General features: G+C 45.1%; 1 protein-coding gene across 1 annotated transcript in view; it reads left to right on the top strand.

Moving 5' to 3' along the window:
- The window catches only part of SPATS2 (spermatogenesis associated serine rich 2), a 78,082-nt gene extending 67,063 nt beyond the window's left edge, over positions 1-11,019 (top strand). The window contains exons 10-13 of the mRNA XM_008064922.2: positions 2,215-2,324; positions 5,918-6,020; positions 7,847-8,058; positions 9,785-11,019. Of these exons, the coding sequence (XP_008063113.1) occupies positions 2,215-2,324; positions 5,918-6,020; positions 7,847-8,058; positions 9,785-10,096 (737 nt within the window). The 3' untranslated portion in view covers positions 10,097-11,019. The remainder of the gene's footprint in view (positions 1-2,214; positions 2,325-5,917; positions 6,021-7,846; positions 8,059-9,784) is intronic.
- The last annotated feature ends 11,069 nt before the right edge of the window (positions 11,020-22,088 follow it).

The following is a 22,088-nucleotide window of genomic DNA, read 5'->3' as shown; positions in this document are numbered from 1 at the left end:
CTCCAGTCTGGGCGACAGAGTGAGACTCCAACTCAAAAAAAAAAACAACAAAACAAAACAAACAAACAAAAACTTTTGTGGCTGGGCACAGTGGCTCAGCCTGTAATCCCAACACTTTGGGAGGCCGAGCGAGGCAAGGGGATCACCTGATCCCCAGGGGTTCGAGACCAGCCTGGGCAACTTGGTGAGACTTCATCTCTACAATAAATCACAAAAACTAGCCGGGCATAGTGGCATGCGTCTGTAGTTCCAGCTACTTGGAAGGCTGAGGCAGAAGGATTGCCTAAGCCCAGCAGGTTGAGGCTGCAGCGGCCATGAGCGTACCACTGCACTCCAGCCTGGGCGACAGGAGTGAGACTCCGACTTAACAACAACAACAAAACTTTCTTATATCCCAACACTTTGGGAGGCAGAGGCAAGAGAATTGCCTGAGTCCAGGGGTTCGAGACTAGCCTGGGCAACTTGGCGAGACCTCATCTCTACAATAAATAAAAAAATTAGCCAGCTACTTGGAAGACTGAGGTGGAAGGATCGCCTGAGCCTAGCAGGTCGAGGCTGTGGAGGCCATGAGGATGCCACTGCACTCTAGCCTGGGCGACAGAGTTAGATACCAACTCAAAAAATAAAAAACTTTCTTGAAAGCCCTGCTCTGTGAGTTCTACTTATATCTCAGTGGCAAACAGTATCACATGACCATTTGACCTGTAGCAAAGCCAAGAAATAAAGATCTTTACCTAACCATATTGGTACCCAACATTGAACTTCTTTCTGGTAGGAGGAAAATGTCAGTAGATAGTCAATCAACTAACAGTTTTTGCTATAGTCCTCCTCTTCAGCTACCCAATAACCCTCTTTTTTCTTCTCAGTGGCAATGCCTCCAAAGTCTCAGCTAGTTAGTATATACAGCTAAAAGACCTGGTCTTCTGAGTTATTTCAGATCTCCCATCAGGTCTGAATATGGTATGTTGTAAGCTACCATATTCTGGGGTCTCATAAACTAAAAGAAAAGTTAAATGTTCCCTCCTTCAATATTTTATAGTTAGAGAAGGAGGAAGATAATTCTAGTAGAAATTCCTACCTGGAAAAGCACATGATCACATCTTGCTGGACAGGAATAGCAGAGTCTTGGCTGGATAGGAATAGCAGAATCTCTGTCCTGGTGGTAGAGAAAGTTCCTCAGGTGGTTTATCTGATAAACTTCTACCTAGTTTTGCTTCCTGGGAGGATTTCTTTTGCCCTTTGTCCACTGTAGCCCCTATCTCTTCTCTAGGAGATTTTGATTGTCTATTTTCCACCATGACCATATCCAACTTATGAATAGCAGAGTCTTGGCTGGATAGGAATAGCAGAATCTCTGTCCTGGTGGTAGAGAAAGTTCCTCAGGTGGTTTATCTGATAAACTTCTACCTAGTTTTGCTTCCTGGGAGGATTTCTTTTGCCCTTTGTCCACTGTAGCCCCTATCTCTTCTCTAGGAGATTTTGATTGTCTATTTTCCAACATGACCATATCCAACTTATGAATAGGGAGCGTGCCAATGAAGTGCTTTTTAAAAGACTGTAACAATCTAAATATCCATCATTAGGGCACTTGGTAAATAATTGTGGTATATCCACCTAGAATACTAGGTGGCTGTTAAACAGAATGAAGGCTATCCAGCTGTATTAATAGGGAATAAACTTCACGATGTGTTAAATAAAAATAGCTAAAGGAAAGGAAAGGCCATGTGTATGATATCCTTCCATTTGTGAGGAGAGAAAAAAGAGAGGAGATACCTAGGTTATATATACATAGATGGTATCTGGAAGAATATATAAGAAGTTGTTCCCTCTGGAGAGGGGACCACAAAATCAGAAGTAGGAGGGATACTTTTACTTTTCATTTCATATCCATTTATTCTAGATGAATTTTTTACCATGTGTGCATATTTCTGTTTTAATTTGTATGCTTCTTGATTAAAATTATTTTTGACTGGCAAGAGGAAAAGACGACAAATGATTCAGGAATCTTTGTGATTCATAAAAAATGTTTGCCACTTAACTGCTTTCAGAGACCCTACCAAAGGTGGAAACTGGACCTTTGGTATTTTCATTTTCTGGGTAGGTGGGCAGCTAAGCCTTTGACTGTCCAAATACATACTGCAAGGCTTACACTTCTAGTTCTTCTTTATCCTATTTAGCAGCAACATAAGATTCATAGTCCCTTTTCCTCTACAGTGGAAATTTTACTCAGCCGACAAAAGAAAGCTGAACTTCTAAAGAAGATGACTGATGTGGCTGTTCGAATGTCAGAGGAGCAATTGGTTGAGCTCAGAGCTGATATCAAGGTAAAACTTTCTTCTCCGTTCTGCCTTTCTTCTTACCCTCAGGGGCTGAAGTAACAAATCTCCATAATTCATGGTCATCTCTAATATATTGAACTCATGAGCTTCCTTTCCCAAGCTTGGCCCTCTTCCAGGTCCCTTTCTCTGTAAGTGGTACTGTCATCTATCCAGTTGTCCCAGCTGAAAACCTTAGAAAATTTCTCCATTTCTCACATTAAATCTGTCAGCAGTCCCTGTACATTTAACCTCATATCGAATCTCAAATCTGATCTTTTCTCCACCGTTAACACCACCATCATGATCAAGTTACCACCATCTCTTGCTTGGCTTTTTTGTTTGTTTTTGTTTTTGTTTTGAGTCAGAGTCTCACTGTTGCTCAGGTTGGAGTCCAGTGGCATAGTAGTGACCACTGCCATCTTGACCTGCTGTGTTGAGGCGATCCTTCCTCCTCAGTCTTTCAAGTAGCTGGAACCATGCACCACCATGCCAAGCTAGTTTTTTGATTTATTGTAGAGATGAAGTCTCGCCAAGTTGCCCAGGCTAGTCTCAAACCCATGGACTCAGGCAATCCTCTCGCCTCGGCCTCCCAAAGCGCATGAGTCACTGCACCCAGCTGCAATAGCCTCTTAACTGATTTTCTTCATTCGTTGTGCCATTGCTTCCCCCCCCCCCGTATATGTCCTCACACTACAGCAATCTCTCTAAACTTTCCATTGCTTTAGGACAAAATTCTCTTACCTTCTTAAAAAATTTAAATAGTCCTTAATCCAGACTGTAGGGCTGTGTGTTCTCACTCATTGTCACCCTCAGTTCACACCATCTCATCTTGGCCTCTGTCCTCCAGCCATGTTGACTTTTCCTCTCCACAGACATACCCACTCCCTCCCACTGGAGGGTCACTCAACATGCTTTTCCATTTGTCCAAAACACTCTTCCCCCTGCCTCTGAGCACATAATTATTCCGGACCTACTCATCCTTCCTGACTTTCCTGTCCTATCCCTCTTCTGTGCTTTCAGAGCAGTTAGGATTTTCTGTGCATTTGATTAATTTGTCTTCCCCACTAGATCATGAACTTCACAGTGGCAGGAACTGCTGTTCTGCAGTGCCTAGCACAGTGCCTCGGCACATAGTAGGTCTTCTATAAATAATGATTGGGTGGTTGATTCTGTAGAGAAAAATTAGCCATTTGAGATGTTGTTTATATTGTGACCTGTTTATAATAGACTACTTGGGTTCAAAATTTATACCTTTCAATTGCTTATATAAAGAACAGTGTTTCTGAGACTAAGCATGTGAACCCAAGAGAAACTGGGTTACTCATGGGCAGTTGTAGACATTGGCGTTCTAAATAATCATTTGTAAACCATGAACTGTGTGAACAAGGGAAGTTGGCCTTCTCCACGCCTGTGCCCTTCACCTCTACATTGTCTGAACATGTAAGATGTATTGTCACAATTGAGAGGAACATTTGCTGCAGAGGATGCAAAATAAAGCACAGGTGGAAGGGCCTTACAAGGATCCTTGTTACCATCTGACCCAGTGTTTGCACAAACCTGTGGAGTCTTGTTATTCTTACTCCTTCCCCTGAGATTCCATTGGGGTGAAGTAGCCAATGATGCAAATTTTAAATCACCATTTTCTGTTCAACTAACACTATCTTACTAAACATTAGGAGAAAGGCCTCCTTGCATTGATGCCAGTCAGGCTCATTCAACTCTCTGGGAGAAGCTGGAAACCCCTTTGGAATTAGATGAGATTTCTGGCTCTCATAGACTTCATCTGTTCCCCCTCCCACGTGGCTGAAAAGCTGCTGGAAATATTCCTGCAGGCTGACTAAGGATCTGTTTCTCTCCACGTTTCAGCGTACTGAAGTGGGTGCTGTGCAATTTAAATGTCTTATTTCCAGATCATTTTATTTCCGTCATTCCTATTATGTCTTTGACTCAACAAACCCTAGAATTTGTTTCAGAATTAATCTCAGACTGATATTACATGTCTGAAGGCTTTGTTAAAAGAGGTTCATGTGCTTTCCTAAGCCATAATAGTCTCTGAAGCTTTAGGACTTCAAGGCCAAAGGTAATTTTTATCTTTCCTTTCCCTTTCAGTGCTTCTCGATGTATCTCGAGAATTCTGATGCATCCCAAATAATATTAGACCACCCAGTTAAGAGAATTGCCCTGAGGAGTTCAGTTCTTCCAAATTATATCTAGGCCTTTAACTTTTCTTTTTCATCCCCTTACTTTCTGGAAAAAAAGATTCCAGTCTACCTTAGATATGTTTATTGAAACAGACCCCCCAGAAGCACTTTATTCCTGACATATTTCTATATTTCTTTATTTCTCAATTTCTATAGCATAGTTTTTTACTCGAGGGATTGGTTACTTCTCAGTTCAGTCTACTCAAAAGGATTAAATTACTTGCAGCATAAACTCTTCTCATTTGCAAAGTTGACTTTTCACATGAATGATTTTCCATCTCAAGAAATTGTTCCTATTTCAAAGACTAAGAAATCCTACTTTATAAAGAGATAAATGGGTTTCCTAAAGAAGCTCCTATTAACACCAAGCCGTCTATCTAAATGGAATCTTTGTTGTAGCTTGTGAATGTTTTTGCAACCTCTATGTTTGTATATAATGGAATAGCAAACAGTGGGAAGATTGTCCTCTACTGTAAATCCTTCCTCTGTTTTCCTCTCACTACATTTTATCTTGATTATGCCTAATGGGCTCTGACATTATAATATAGTATTTCATAAAACTTCAAAACTAGCCAGGCACGGTGCTCATGCCTATAATCCCAGCACTTTGGGAGGCTGAGGTGAGAGGATTTTCTGAGCCCATGGGTTCAAGACCAGCTTGGGCAACATAGTGAGGTTTCATCTCTACAGTAAGCAAAAAAATTAGCTGAGCGTGGTGGTGGCACACTCCTGTAATTCCAACTACTTGGAAAGCTGAAGTGGAAGGATCGCTTGAGCCCAGCAGGTTGAGACTGCAGTGACCATGAGCATGCCACTGCACTCCTGCCTGGGTGACAGAATGAGACTCCAACTCAAAAAAAAAAAAAAGAGCAATACTTCCAAACTTATTTTTGAGCTCTTGAAGAAAATGAGTGAATTTGTTCGATTACCCACTGTTGGCAATATGATGGCCATTTAGTGAACTTTGAAACAGTAAAAAGGAAAAATGGAGACAATTGAAAATAATTCTAGGCCGGGCGTGGCAGCTCACATATATAATCCCAGCACTTTGGGAGGCCAAGGTTGAGAGGATTGCCTGAGCCCATGGATTCAAGACCATCCTGGGCAACTTGGCAAGACCTCATCTCTACAATAAATCAGAAAATTAGCCAGACGTAGTGGTGCATGCCTGTGGTTCCAGCTACTTAGAAGGCTGAAACGGAAGGATCATCTGAGCCCAGCAGGTCGAGGCTGTGGTAGCTGTCAGCGTGCCACTGCACTCCAACCTGGGTGACAGGGTGAGACTCCAACTCAAAAAATAAAATAAGAAAATAATTCTGTTTGATCTGTATATAGGAGGTTATAAATTAAATGTAGAGTGTGTCTAACCTGGAGGGCTTTCTTTGCACTTTCCTCCAGCACTTTGTTAGTGAACGTAAATATGACGAGGATCTGGGACGAGTCGCACGGTTCACCTGTGACGTAGAGACCCTGAAGAAGAGCATTGATTCATTTGGGCAAGGTGAGATGACAAGACACTTTGCGAACTAGAGGTGGAGATTATTTTAGAGACCAATGTGCTGATTGGTTTTTCCACTGACTCTTCATCAGTGCTTCTCATTTGCTTGTCTTTATAAAAAGTAACTCTGAGATGTGAAGTCCATGGATACAGACCTTTGAACTCTGAAGATGGGTATTTGCCAGCTCCATAAATATGAAGGACTGTTTTTCATCATTTATGCTGAACTGATAGGCATGTAATATGTGGTGTCAAGAACATGGACTCTGCAGTCAGACCACGTTTGAATCTCTGCCTCTACATTGTTGTCTCAGAGCTTCATTTCATTCCTCTCCAAAACAGAGATAACAATACCTGCATTGCTGGGTGCATAACAGGCCTTTAAATAATAGTGTTAAAGGGGAGAGGAGTGCCTGCAAGGAGAGGAGTGTCTAGTGACACATTGGTTAAGCCCTGAACACCACTTCTTTGTTCTTTCTATCTCAGTATAAAAGTGACATGTTAGCTGGGCGTGGTGGCTCCTGCCTATAATCCCAGAACTTTGGGAGACTGAGATGAGAGAATTTCTTGAGTCCAGGGATTTGAGAACAGCCTGGGCAACTTAGTGAGACCTCATCTCCACAATAAATTTAAAAACAAAATTAGCCAGACATGTGGTATGTGCCTATAATTCCAGCTACATGGAAGGCTGAGGTGGAAGAATCACCTGAACTCAGCAGGTTGAGGCTGTGGTGGCGTGAGCATGTCACTGTACTCCAGCCTGGGTGACAAAATAAGACTCCTACTCAAAGAAAAAAAAGTGACATGTTGAACCTAGGATAACATTTATGAACTTATCCTTAGCCCAGACCTCAAACCAAAAAAAAAAATCCAGGCGTAATTTTAAACCATTCAACATTAAATTCTGACAAGATATGAATTGAAATATTAATTTTTTTGTTGGGCTTGGTATTTTGAATTCAGGGTTATTTTTACAGAAAGAAATTTGGCAAGATACGTGTTTGTTGTAAAGACTAGTTCTATTCATGTTTAAGTGATCTTGATTATTTATACCTTGCATCATTCAAATTTTTTAAAAGGGATTTAGCAAAGATTTGATTTATTTACCTTTTTCTTTTTTTGAAAAGTCTGTACTTGAGAATGTTCCTTGCATAGGAAACTGAACATATGGAACTATTGTTCCCAGGCTTAGTCAGCTGTTAGAGAGAGCTGAAGCAAGGAGTTTAGGTAGCAGGAAATATCAAGAAGTCATTAGTTGGTGGGAGGATAGGTAACTTTGATCTTAAACTGTTCTGTCTTTAAGAATTCCTTTACAGCTGGGCTCGGTGGCTCAGCCTGTAATCCCGCGCCTTTGGGAGGCTGAGGTGAGTGGATTGCCTGAGCCCATAGGTTCAAGACCTGCCTAGGCAACTTGGCGAGACCTCATCTCTACAATAAATCAAAAAATCAGCTGGGTGTGGTAGCACGCGCCTGTAGTTTCAGCTACTTGGAAGGCTGAGGCAGAAGGATCGCCAGAGCCCAGCAGGTCGAGGCTGTGGTGGCCGGGAGCAGCCACTGCACTCCAATCTGGGCGACAGAGTGAGACTCCAACTCAAAAAAAAAAGATTCCTTTACAAAGCAGTGGGGATTTGGAGAGAGTGGCGGAAGAGAGCAGTCGGGACTTTCCTTCCTGTTACCCATTTTACAGGTGTTTTTTTTTTTTTTTAATGACTACTCAAGTGGACAATTCTTTATTTTAAATTGCTCTTTGTGAAATTGAGAAACAACAGAAACCTTACCCATCATTCTGTTCCATCATATGACCAGTATCCCTCATATTTCTGTTTTAGTGTCCCATCCAAAGAACAGCTATTCAACCAGATCCCGATGTAGCTCAGTTATATCTGTGTCCTTGAGTAGCCCGAGTGATGCCTCTGCTGCTTCTTCCACCTGTGCCTCTGTTCCCAGCCCTACCAGTGCTAACAAGAAAAACTCTGCACCAGGAGAGACTCCTGCAGCTGTAGCAAATACCAGTGGCCGGCCTTACCAACCGCATCGGGAGGTAACCTCACATCCACGCTGAGCATGTTAGAAAGAAGAACCTCCAGACTGTCAAAGTTTAAGTGCTGATAGCTCAGTATATTACCTTTCTCTCTTTATTTCCATTCCACCTATTTGGAATCTCTCCAGCCCCAGTTAGTTCCTGAGAAAGGATTTGATATGTTTTATATATATAGTCCAAACCAGTTTAGATTTCCTGTTGCCAAGAACAACTGACTTTCTTATGTTGGCAATGACCCTTGCTGTTGTAGCTACTATTGCCTGGGAATTAGTCACACTGGAAGTCGTGCACCCATCTCAGGGCAGACAGATACCACAAGTGGCAGGTTCACCAACATGCATCGGAAAGCAGCAACTTCCAAAAACCCAACGTGGAATTTGTCAGGGAAAGAGATAATTAACCCAGTGGCGATAGGGGATGAGCACTAGAAAGCTGAAGATGAAGACTTGGCTGGGCACAGTGGCTCACAACTGTAATGCCAGCACTTTGGGAGGCCAAGGCTTAATGGGAGGGTTACTTGATGCCAGGAGCTTGAGACCAGCCCGGGCAACATAGTGAGCCCCTGTCTCTACAAAAAAATAATATTTTTAAAATATAAAAAATTAAAAAAAGAAAGTAGAAGATTAATCCATAGTTTCTTTTCCTTGTTTAAAGATGGAATAGAAGAGCAATCCAAGGCAGTGCTGTTAGTAATTCTTCAGAAATGATATAACATTGGAATTGAGGACAAAAATAAAATCCCATTCCTTAAACTTTCGGGATTATAATGTGAAAGATGTACTGAATGTCACAGCAGCATGGTTTTATCTGTGGCTCATAATCTATAGCAAGGCAGGCCATAATGATGTTTACTTGATTATTCTAAGTGTTTATTATCTTTGCAAATGGCCTATGACAACCTTTTGGCTTCCCTAGGCCTCACTGAGTAAAGAGGAACTGTCTTGGGCTGCACATAAAATTATATAGTATAGTTAGTGTATATACATAACGAGACTTCTTTTATTTTTATATTTTTTCTTATGAAGTTTAGAAAAATGAGAACAAAATAAAACTAGTAGTAAATCTGACCTTGTTTTTGTAAAACTAATCTATCAATATCTGGTTCAATGGAAGTGGTCACAGTTTTTAATGAGTTCTCAAGGTGCTCGTCAGAAATGTTTGTTCAAATTTTGCTCTTCATGTGCTTCATAATTGAAAACAGTTGTTCACAAATGTATGTGCTGCCAAAAGCAATGTCATGAATAAGGCATGATCATGAACTTCAGAAATAGAACTACGCATGGAAAGAAACACTAAAGGAAAGAAACACTAAAAAACACATGATGTTAAAAGATTTTGTGAGGCCACATTACTAGCTGTCCTGGGCCACATGTGGCCTGCAGGTTCAATATGCCTGACCTATGATCTACAAAGTTCAGACATATAAGATTGCTTGTCCAACTGAGGGCTTGTAACAACCCGGAGGATGTTCTTTCTTCTTATCTCTCTTCTTGTGCCCAGCTAAAGAAAAGTAAGCTCCTCTTCAGTGGAAAAGAGCCTAGGAGTGAAAGATGGGGAGAGATGTATTAATTCTAATGTAGTGGCTAGCTAGGTAGGATTGACAGAGAGAATTCTGTGAGTGTTGAGAGATCATTTTGAGAGCCACAATTATGCTTTCAGACTATACCTCCAAACTGGGGTACCATCATGCCAGAGCACCTTGAACATTGTCTACCTTTATCCTTAGGTATTGCCAGGAAACAGGCGAGGAGGACAAGGCTACAGGCCACACAACCAAAAGTCCGGTGACCCTGTGAGCCAAGGGCGGCATGACGGTGTAGGTCGTTACAGAAACAGCTCGTGGTATTCCTCTGGCTCCAGGTATCAGAGTGCTCCACCCCAGGCACCAGGAAGCACCAGTGAACGGGGCCAGACTCTCTCTGCAGGGACCAATGGAACTGGAGTCAACACGGAGCCCTGCCTACCCAAGCCCGCGTTTAAAAAGGGGCTCCCCCAGCGCAAACCCAGGACCTCTCACACTGATGCCGGAAACTCTTGAGAGAAATTCCAGTTGGCCTCTCTCCTCTATCCCACACAATTCAACTTGATAACTGGACTTTAGGAAACGTATAGTTAGGTTTAATAACAAAAAAGTTTATGCATATCACTTTTGTGCCATTCTAAGTATTTTTGCTTTCTTGTTTCCTTAATTCTTTTACCATTTTTGGAGAGAAAGCTATCTTTTTCCTTGATCTTTCCCAATGATATGGATTGATTTTGATTGGTCATTTCCACCAGGACTCAGAGGCAGCTGTTGTCAGCTTCCCCTAGGGTAAGCAGCATTCTTCCGAGTGCACAAGGCTCAGTTACCCCCACTCTTTGGGCTGACTTGGAAGGAGGCAGCTCAGAGCTCGTCTGCTGCCTTTCCAATCTAAGCAGAAGCCACAGATGCCTGCCAGGTTCCCTTCAAACAACAGTTTGACCCGGAAAGTCAGTGAGGAGATTGTATATTGCACTGGGTTAACCAGAGAAGGGAAAGTGTAATTGGTGAAAAGAGAGAACTAGGCAACATCTGAGAATCTGCCTCTATCCCAGAATGTGCCTGCGATTTACACTGAAGGCAGGGTTTCAGTCTGCTGCTTGGCACCGTAGCTTAACCTGCGGTTTCTTCAGAATGCCCAAAGCCTTGCTTCCGATTGCCTTAGATTGCAAACCAGTCTAGGGAAGTCTATGGGAAAGTAGCATTTAATTGAAGTTAAAAAAAAAATGTTAAAAAAAAAGCATTTCTCTATTTTAATGTTTGGAAACTTTTTTGGTTCTCTCCCTTCCTGTTCTGATCCTGATCAAATTTATAGCAATACAATTAATGTTAATCTAAGGTGTTACCCATCCAAAAATCGCTGCAGACTACCTTTATAGTTGAATAAATAAAAACAGCTGCATAAATGTTCCACACTTGTTTCACAGCAGCAGGCAATCTCATTTCATTATCTGTTTTCCTTTGGGCCTCATGGGGTAGAAGTCACTCAGACAGCTTGTTCTGGCCTTAAATGAGGGTGTCTCATTCCCAAGTCGTTTGTCCTCGCAGTTGTGCTTCAGGACCAAATTAAAACATGAAAGCCAGGATGAGCAAGTGCAGCTGTTCCTGGTGGGAAAGGCTCGTCAGAGAAGGAATGGTGACTTTCCAAAGGAGAACTCACCATGGAGAAAAACCGCAGCTGCCAGCGGCTCTCCCAGCAACCGCAGGTTATGTTGGCACTCCTGTCCCCGTCCCCGCCCCTTGACTGAGCAGTGAGTGAAACTGTAGAACTGAGCCTGTGGCAGGTGGCATTGGTGCCAGACCCCTCCAACCCACACCCGCCCCAGCATCTATGATTTAATAATAGCAGAGCTTTTCTTTCTCCAGCATGTGTTCTCCCAGGTCTGAAGCGCACGCTGTAAGTGGCAGCAGTGCAGAACGTAGCTGCCTCAGGCCTTCCCCTGGCTCTTTGGCTGAAGCTGAGCTGCCAGGGTTCCGGCTGGTTAAACAGATTGAGAGAGAGACAGTGCGCGCGCGCATGCCTTGTGTATCTTTCAGTAGGAGTAGTCAAGGAGTACTGGGGAAGCCATTTCCAAGGGGCCTAACACCTCATTTTTGGGAGTTGTCCAACAGTACCATCAGCCTGCTATGTGTCGGGAAAAAAACCCTGGTTTTCTGATTAATTGTTTACCTATACTTTACTGGAAATCCAGAGATTGAAGCAACCTTGAAGAATTATGAGAGCCGTCCCTATATCCAGGCAAGACTAGATTTAACCACCCAGATAGATAGACGGCCACATCTTTGTCAAAACTGCCTTGAGGTTGAAATTAAAATTTCCCTATAAAAAAAATCTGAAGATTTTTTATGATCATAAAATTTGAAAATTATGGGATGGGTTTTGTACATTTTATTTTTAATTACAAAAGTAGTATTTAAAATGTCAAGGCACGGTAAAGACCAGGCATGGTGGCTCACACCTATAATCCCAGCACTTTGGGATGCTGAGGTAGGGGGATTGCTTGAGCCCAGGAGGTCAAGACCAGCCTGGGAAACAGCAAGTCTCTGCCTCTACAAAAAAATTTTTAAAAATTAGCCAGGCGTGATGGTGTGCGCCTGTAGACCCAGATACTCGGAAGACTAGGGTGGGAAAATTGCCTGAGCCCAAGAGGTCAATGATCCTGCCACTGCACTCTAGCCTGGGTGACAGAGTGAGACCCCTGACTTGAAAATCAAAATAAGCCGGGCTCGGTGGTTCAGCCTGTAATCCCATGCCTTGGGAGGCTGAGGTGAGTGAATTGCCTGAGTCCGCGGGTTCGAGACCCGCCTGGGCAACTTGGTGAGACCTCATGTCTACAATAAATAAAAAAAAATTGGCTGAGCGTGGTAGTGCGCGCCTGTAGTTTCGGCTACTTGGAAGGCTGAGGCGGAAGGATCACCGGAGCCTAGCAGGTCGAGGCTGCGGTGGCCGAGAGCGGCCACTGCACTCCAGTCTGGATGACAGTGTGAGACTCCAACTCAGAAAAGAAAAGAAAATCAAAATAAAATATCAAATAATATAGAAATGTAAAAGGAAAAAGAAAAATTTTCCATCTTTCCATTTCACTCCTCAGGGGTAATGACTGGTGTTAATACATCCTTCTAAACGTTTTTCCTTTTTTTATTTCTATTTTCTATTTTTAGAGATGAGTCTTGCTGTGTCGCCCAGGCTGGAGTACAGTAGGTATTCACAAGTACAACCATAGCACACTGCAGCCTCAAACTCTAAGCTTCAAACAGTCCTCCTGCCTCAGCCTCCTGAGTAGCCAAGACTACAGGCGTGTGTAACCACTCCTGGCTTAGACCTTTTTCAAAACATACATGTATATATACACATGGATATATGGGTTTTAAATTTTTATTTAGAAAATCATACTATATATATTCTCTAATCTGTTTTTAAATATGTCTAACCCAGCCGGGCTCGGTGGCTCAGCCTATAATCCCAGCACTTTGGGAGGCTGAGGTGAGTGGATTGCCTGAGCCCGCGGGTTCGAGACCCACCTGGGCAACTTGGCGAGACCTCATCTCTACAATAAATCAAAAAATTAGCCGGGCGTGGTAGCGCACGCCTGTAGTTCCAGCTACTCGGAAGGCTGAGGCGGAAGGATCGCCAGAGCCCAGCAGGTCGAGGCTGCAGTAGCCGGGAGCAGCCACTGCACTCCAGTCTGGGTGACAGAGTGAGACTCCAACTAAAAAAATAAATAAGTAAATAAATAAATAAATATGTCTAACCCATAATTCATTTAAGATCTCATGCTGTAGATAATCTCCAAATTTTGCCAATTTGACTTCAGTGAGAAGTTAGACTGATCTTCGTTTAAATTGTGTAGCTCATCCCTCACGCCCAAATAGCTCTGGGCTTCCCAAGAGAAGGAAGATTCCATACTCTGGGCAGCCACCACCTGTGCTCAGAGACCCTACCTAACCAGCCATCATTTTTCCTTCCTTTTTCCTTTTCCCCTTATTGACGATGTCTTGCCCTCCCCAACCTAAAGATAGGACTGGGACTTCAAGTTATTTAGCTCTTCATTTATGTGACACTTGAGAGGCAAAATACAAATTAGCATGACTTCGTTGTGAACATCAAATATTTCCTATGCCCCTTACTTATGGCTGTTTAAAAATTTTGCTTTTTAGGAAATAATTACAGATTTTTGTTTTTCAATACAGAAGTGTACGTGGTAGAAATTTAAAAGTTCTTCCCTACCATGTCCCACTCCCTAGAAGAAATCACTCTCATAGAAATCATATCTTTCTAGAAATGTTCTTTTTTTATGTCTTTTTAAAATTTTATTTTATTTTGTTTGGTTTTGGGGTTTTTTGTTTTGTTTTTGAGTTGGAGTCTCACTCTGTCGCCCAGGCTGGAGTGCAGTGGCCGCTCCCGGCCACCACAGCCTCAACCTGCTGGGCTCCGGCGATCCTTCTGCCTCAGCCTTCCAAGTAGATGTAACTACAGGTACGCACTACCACGCCCGGCTAATTTTTGATATATTATAGAGATGAGGTCTCGCTAAGTTGCCCAGGCAGGTTTCAAACTCGTGGGCCCAGGCAATCCACTCACCTCAGCCTCCCAAAGGTGTGGGATTACAGGCTGAGCCACCGAGCCCGGCTTATTTTATTTTAAAATTGTGGGGCAGGCCAGACTTGGTGGCTCAGCCTGTAATCTCAGCACTTTGGAAGGCCAAGGCAAGTGAATTGCCTGAGCCCATGGCTTTGAGACCAGCCTGGGCAACTTGGTGAGACCTTGTCTCTACAATAAATCAAAAATTAGCAGGGCATGGTAGTGTGCATCTGTAGTTCCAGCTACTTGGAAGGATCACTGGAGCCCAGCTTGTCGACGCTGGGGTGGCCGTGAGTGTGCCACTGCACTCCAGCCTGGGCGACAGAGTGAGGCTCCAACTCAAAAAAAAAAGAAACGTGGAGTACAAGTCAGGATTGCAAACACAAGTAAGTGGTTTAGGTACAGGTGAAGTTTGGGGCCTCCCATTGGACCTCACTTGGTCTGTGTTAGGATTAGACACCTTAACTGATGTTATAGAAATGTTCTAACCCCAAACATGGAAATGCATTTTTTTTTTTCTTTTACGTGAATGGAAATCATACTATGCATGCCCTTATACAACTGACTTTTTTCATTTGTCCTCACTTTTCATAACTAATTTTTTTTGTTTTGAGAAAAAGCATTCTGGGCAAATACTAAAAATCTAAACATTTCAAAAGAATATGTGATTAAAAGTACACCTTTATCCCACTATGGACTATTCATCCCCTCCCCAGAGGCAACCACTGTTAAGTTTCTTGTGTATCCCTTGGAGGTTTTCTGTGCTAGTGCAAGTTTATCATAAGAATGTATCCCAAGCCAGGGGTTGTGGGGGAAAAAAAGGGGGGAAAGAATTTATACCACTTAGACCTCCTCCTGGACAGGACAAAACGACCCCACAGAATAGTACGGTAGCAAATGGCTGTCAGCCTAGTCAAATCTAAGTTCAGACCGGTTCCTCTACCTAGTAGCCAAGCAGCGCTCAACAGTTTATCTGTAAATAAAAACACGTGCCTCCCAGGAGTCTATTATTTCAAAGGGATAGAGGCTGGGAGCAGTGGCTCCCGCCAGTAATCCCGGCACTTTGGGAGTCTTGAGGCGAGAGGATTGCCTGAGCCCGTGGGTTTGGGACCAGCCTGGGAAACATGGCAACACCTTGTCTCTACAATAAATCAAAGAAATTAGCCGGGCGTGGTGGCGTGTGCCTGTAGTCCCAGCTACTTGGAAGGCTGAAGTGGAAAGATCACCTGAACCCAGCAGGTTGAGGCTGCAGTGGCCGGGAGCGTGCCACTGCACTCCAGCCTGGGCCACAGAGTGAGACTCCGACTCAATAAAAGGGCGGCGGGGGGCAGACTCCGTGACTCAGCCTGTAATCCTAACACTTTGGGAGGCTATGGCAAGTGGATTACCTGAGCCGGTGGGTTCGAGACCAGTCCAGGCAACTTGGTGAGATCTCATCTCTACAATAAATCAAAAAATTAGCCGGGCATGGTTGCATGCGCCTGTAGTTCTAGATGCTTGGAAGGCTGAGGTGGAAGGATCACCGGAGCCCAGCAGGTCGAGGCTGCGGTGGCCGGGAGCAGCCACTGCACTCCAGTCTGGGCGACAGAGTGAGACTCCGACTCAAAAAAAAAAACAGAAGAAAGGGATATAAATATAACTCATTCCTTCTGTGGCTGTGTATTATTCCATTGTATAAATTTGGCATAGTTTAACCAGTCCCTAGTGTTGGTTTTTAGCTATTTGCTATTACAAGTATTTCTACAATGAGGATTCCATGTTGCATATATCATTCTCCACTTGTGAGAGTATCTGTAGGACCAATAACTAGGTTTGGAATTTCTGGATCATATAGCTATTCATAAGGCTTTTTTTTTTTTTTTTTTTTTGAGTTGGAGTCTCACTATATCGCCCAGGCTGGAGTGCAGTGGCACAATCATGGTTACCCTAGCCTCCACCTGCTGGGCTCAGGCGATCCTTCCACCTCAGCCTCTCAATAGCTGAAACTACAGGTGCATGCCACCATGCCCAGCTAATTTTTTGATTTATTGTAGAGATGAGGTCTCACCAAGTTGCCTAGGCAGGTCTCCAACCCTTGGGATAAGGCAATCCTGTCACCTCTGCCTCTCCAAGTGCTGGTATTGAAGACATGAGCCACCGTACCCAGCCCAGTATTCTTTATTATTGATAAAGTGGCACAGTTTACACTTTGCACTAGTGTTTGGGAATGCTTTGTATGGTCACCCAGCAGGAAGCTAAGAGTAGAAAAAGATAACTGAAACACAGTCCCTGACTTCAAGTGGCTGATAAACTAGTTGGGGCCACTGAGGCATATAGATAAATAACACAAGAGAACATTGTTGCCTGAGAGCACCACTCTGTCTTCGCAAAAGGCGGGGAGAGCACTGCCAGAAGGGCTGGGTCGATGCTTCCAGCAGAACTATGCCAGCAGGTGTCAGGCAGTTGTGCAATGGTGTACAGAGACGGTGACCCCTTGTTTCAGAATCCCAGACCAGGGTACAGTCTTGGGAGTATCAGTGTATATATGGGGGAACAGGATAAACTACTTGAGGTTAAGAGTGACCTGGGAAATCCCAAATGTATAGTCATCGATCTGTGAACCAACCTATTCTTCCGGGGAAGGTTAGTAGAGTAATGAATGCCTTGTTGCCCCAAGGAAATTCTGCCATCTAATCTAACAAAATGAGGCTGTTTGTTTGTTTTAAGTTGGGATCTCACTCTGTCACCCAGGCTGGAGCGCAGTGGCACAATCATGGCTCACTGCAACCTTGACATGCTGGGCTCAGGTGATCTTTCTGCCTTAGTCTCCTGAGTAGCTACGACTACAGTTGTGTGCCACCGTACCCAGCTAATTTTTTTTTTTTTTGTAGAAACAATGTCTTATATTGCCAAGGCTGGTCTTAAATGCCTAGACTCAAGCAGTCCTCCCACCTTGACCTCCCAAAGTGCTGAGATTACAGACATAAATCACAACACCTGGCAAAATGAGGTTTTTATCTTACCTGATTTATGGAGTTCATTCTACCTTCTTGTCCCACCTGGCGAGAATTGTATCAATATGGCAGCACACTTCTTGGAAGAAACAGGTATCTAAAACTACATGTTGGGAGGCCACTGACTGATACAAGAAGCTATTGTATTACTATCTCTTTTTTTTGGAGTTGGAGTCTCACTCTGTCACCCAGACTGGAATGCAGTGGCACGCTCATGGCCACCCCAGCGTCGACCTGCTGGGCTCCGGCGATCCTTCCGCCTCAGCCTTCCACGTAGCCAGACTACAGGCACATGCTACCATGCCTGGCTAATTTTTTCTTTTTTTTTAATTTTAGAAATGAGGTCTCACCAAGTTATCCGGGCTAGTCTTAAACCTGCAGGCTCAGGCAATCCACTTGCTTCCGCCTCCCAAAGTGCTGGGATTACAGGCTGAGCCACTGAGCCTGGCCTGTATTACTGTCTTAACTAGTGAGTTCAGAGCAGCGGCCCATAATGCTGGTAGCCAGAACAACATAGTAAAATCAATTAAGCTTCTGGTTGTTGTAGCTCTTTCATACATCAAGACACATATTGTGTGGTAGGCACTCTGTGAGTTCTGAGGCCAAGATAAATGATTCCAGCTCTTTCTTCAACCACTATGCAGGTGAAGGAAGTAGAACTCCTCCTTAAGCCCTTGGAAGGCCTGTCTGTCTGCCAGGCAATGTGGTAGAATAGAAAGACCTTGGACTTGGATTTCAGTTCCCCTTCACAGCTTGATAGCTGTGCTACCAGTTGACCTTGGGCAAGTAACATGACATCTTTGCACCTCTTCCTGAACTATAAAGTACAGACAACAGCAACTACTTGATGTGTCTGTCCTGGTGCTGCAGAAAAGTACCCTGGGTGTCTAAGCTAACCCATGACAAGTTGAACATTCAGTTGCCATAACTCCTTGAATTTTCTGTCTTTCCTGCCAGATGATGGCTCATGCCTGTAATCCCGGTACTTTGGGAGGCCAAAGGATCACTTGAGGTCAGGAATTAGAGACCATCTTAGGCAACGTAGTGAGACCCTGTCTCTACAAAAAAAATTTTTAAATCTTAAGAATTATGTAGAAGAAGACTTCTCTATCTCCAGCCATACAGATCTTATTAACTGAAAAAAATTAAGAATTCAGTTATTCTATTCCTTCTGCAGCATTTCTCCCCGAAAGCATATCGCTTCAGCATGGTGAGCCCTCTGCTGCTCTTGTCTGTCAGCCAGACCTGTCAGAAAACACACCCCAGACCAGGCATAGTGACTTAGGCCTGTAATCCCAGCACTTTGGGAGACTGAGGCGGGAGAATTGCTTTGAGCCCAGGAGTTCAAGACCAGCCTGGACACCATAGTGAAATCTCATCTCTACAAAAAAATCAAAAATTAGCCAGGTGTGGTGGCACACGCCTGTAGTCCCAGTTACTTGGGATGCTGAGGTGGGAGGACTGCCTGAGCCCAGGAGGTCGAGGTTGCCATGAACTGAGACCATTTTGATCATGCCACTACACTCCAGCGTGGGCAACAGTGAGACCCCCGACTCAGAAAAGAAAATGCACCTCACCCCAGTTTCAGAACTCTGGGTGGGGCAGGTAGATGCTGATGGAGCTGACAGCGAACTCGGTCACCGCTGCTGCAGCACAAGGGGGATGCTGGGCCAGGATTTCCCAGGGAAAAGCCAGGGAACATTATCTCCATCCAGGTGATAAGGGCGTTTTCTCACCTGCCTTGATAGTTCACACCAAGGAGGAAACCCTATCTGAAGAAGATGTTTCTGGGTGAAGAAACTCATCCACTAGCACAACTGTCTCCTGCCCGCCCCTTCACTGCCGTCAAAACAGCAGGAACAAATACCTCCCACTCTGATTCTTCAGGGAAGAGTCAGGTCTCTTGTTTTATGTCTCCTCAGCTTAACCAAGTTAGACTTTCTCTGTAACATGATTTTAAATTTACCTGTCTTCTGGTGCTGCTGTAACAGATTGAAAGAGGTTTCCCCTGGTTCCCTGCAGGCTCCAGCAGGGCTGCGTGGGCCTCTGGCCCCAGGGCCTGCTCGCTGTGGTGGGGGCGGGCAGCTGCAGTCAGCCGCACTGCCTCCCGGTGCCTGACGTCCAGGTGGTTGTTCACAGTAGGCACTCACTACAGGTCACTACTCCATTAAGATGACCGTGCTGTTTTCTTTCTTTCTTTTTTTTTTTTTTGAGTCGGAGTCTCACTCTGTCGCCCAGGCTGAAGTGCAGTGGCATGCTCACAACCACTGCTGCCTCCAACTGCTGGCCTCAGGCAATCCTTCCACCTCAGCCTTCCAAGTGGCTGAAACCACAGGCAGGTGCCACCACACCCAGCTACTTTTTTTGTTTTTAATTGTAGAGGTGAGTTGCCCAGGCTGGTCTCAATCCCGTGAGCTCAGGCAATCCTCTCACCTCGACCTCCCAAAGTGCTGGATTATAGGCGTGAACCACCGCCATGACAGTTTATCTACATATAAATAACTTCTATTTATAAATAAAACCATGTGCCTCCCAGGATTCCCTTGATGGAAGGTATTGTGATCTGCTCACACTCTAGCTAGGGTCCTCCCTAAAAGAAAAGGAATAACCTACAATGAGACAGCCAAGGGGGGGCCAAGTGCTGGAGGCCTCAAAGAATTCCAAAAGGTTTGGTTTGTCTTTGTGGGGTTGGGGAACCTTCAGTGAGGCTTCTTTCTGAGCTCTTCCCCACCTCCCCCAGGCGGAGTCTCACTCTGTCACCTGGGCTGGAGTACGCTGGAGTGCGGTGGCACACTCACAGCCACCACAGCCTCGACCTGCTAGGCTCAGGCGATTCTTCCACCTCAGCCTTCCAAGTAGCTGGGAGTACAGGCATGTGCCACCACCGGCTAATTTTTTGATTTATTGTAGAGATGAGGTCTCCCTGCCCAGGCGGGTCTCGAACCCACGGGCTCAGGCAATCCACTCACCTCAGCCTCCCAAAGGCGTGGGATTACAGGCTGAGCCACTGAGCCCGGCTGCTGAGCTCATTTTTAATAGCAATTGGCCAGGGTTCATTTTACAAATGAAGGAACCCATTCTCTGCAAGATAAAGTAACCTCTTCCCAAGTGGTCAGTGGCAGAGCTAGGATTTGAACCCAGACTCGACTCACTTGAAAGCCCAATTTTCCCACCATACAGCACAACCTTAGAAGCGGAGCCTGGTCATGCTGGCTGACAGCCAGGCTTGGAACAGGCCAGGGGACCTACAGAGAGAAGGGTAGAGAGAGTGGGAAGAGGGGAGGAGAGAGGCGGAGCCCGGGCCCTGTTCCTCGACAGCCACCTGTTCCCACCCCCTTGCACACAGCGTCTGACTCCGCCTGCGCTCTGTGGCTGGGGGCAGGGGGACTTTTTCCATCTTTTGTGTCTTGAACGGTTTTTTCCTTGCTTAGCTCTTCCCTACTCTCTCTCCGTGTTCCTTTTTGTAGATAATACTCCCACAGGCCTCCCACGGCAGCTCCAAAATGCAACCTCCTGAGTTTCTTCTTATTGACAAAGGCTTTGAGCATCTCTGAGCAGGGCTCCTCTTCAACCTTCCCCTCCCCACGACTCCCCTCCGTGGCCGAATGAGTCAAGAGCTGGCGGAAGGGGAGAGGAAAGGGAGATTTCAGTGAGGGGGACCATGACCAGGCCCTGCTCGGTTTTCGGTTCCTCCCCACCCTGCATCTCACTGTCTGCTAAACGTGGTCCCTGCCCTTTCTGTGCATGCGGGGGGGGAGAGTAGAAGGAAAAGGTAGGGAATTAATCACTAAGAGCTGAGGAATCCTATACAAATAAAAGCCCGGTCTGGCAGGAAGATCTGAGGGAGGACTAGGTGAAGGTGAAGAGAGAAGAGTGGGCTGAGTTCCTGAGCCTGATGCCCTCATCCCAGATAGAAAGGCTAGGCTCAAGTTGAGGGTCAGTGGTGGCTCTCCCACCCCAAACGCACGTTCACCCAAGTAATTTGAGAGGCAACCGAGAGAGGAGTTTAAAGGCCCAAAGAGATCACTCTGGGATAAGAAGAGTGATCATGGCCAGGTTCGGTGGCTCAGCCAGTAATCTCAGCAGTTTGGGAGGCCCAGGTGAGTGGATTGCCTGAGCCCACAGGTTTGAGACCAGCCAGGGCAACTTGACATGACTTCGTCTCTACAATGAATCAAAAATTAGCCGGGTGTGGTAGCACGCACCTGTAGTTTCAGCTACTTGGAAGGCTGAGGTGGAAGGATCGCCAGAGCCCAGAGGGTTGACACTGGGGTTGCTGTGAGTGTGCCACTGCACTCCAGCCTGGGTACGGAGTGAGACTCCAACTCAAAAAAAAAAAAAAAAAGAGTGATCATACCATTCAGTAAACATTAGTGGATTTTCTCCTGGAAGTGGGAACCAGTGCACCAAAATGGTGACACAGGCCTTGGGTTCTGGGCTGCTAGAGGCAGTGCGTTTCAGACGAGGTACTCAGCCTGGCTGCCTCAAGTTTTCCATCTGTGAATTGACGATTATGGTAGTAACTAGTTCATAGAGTTATGATGAAGATGAATGGGATAGACCCAGAAAAGCACTTAGCACAGTGCCTGACATAGAGTTAGGGCTCAATCAATGAACACTATTGCAATTCTCAGGGGCACCCCACACGTTCCACCTTCCCCTGCCCACCCTAACCGAAGGTGTCTGGTTTGGCTTAATGTCCCAAACCAGCCCAGGCAGGTGAGCCAGAAGCCTGAGAGTCTAAACACTTTGGCCCTACCAGGATGACTCTAGGACTGCCCGAACCTGATGCACAAGCCCAGATGACCAGTCCCCTGAGTGCTGGTGCCCAGCTAGGCCAGAGAGGCGAGCTCGGGCCTGGGGCTGGAGGCTGTCATCGTTGGAACCCTGGCTCTGCTGTTGACCAACTTACCTTGAGCAAGTCTCTCTCTCTCTC

This window comes from Carlito syrichta, unplaced genomic scaffold (genome assembly GCF_000164805.1).
Source record: "Carlito syrichta isolate Samal-C Ts95f unplaced genomic scaffold, Tarsius_syrichta-2.0.1 Scaffold308104, whole genome shotgun sequence".
Classification (NCBI taxonomy): Eukaryota; Metazoa; Chordata; class Mammalia; order Primates; family Tarsiidae; genus Carlito; species Carlito syrichta.
This window is presented reverse-complemented; position numbering and strand designations above follow the sequence as displayed.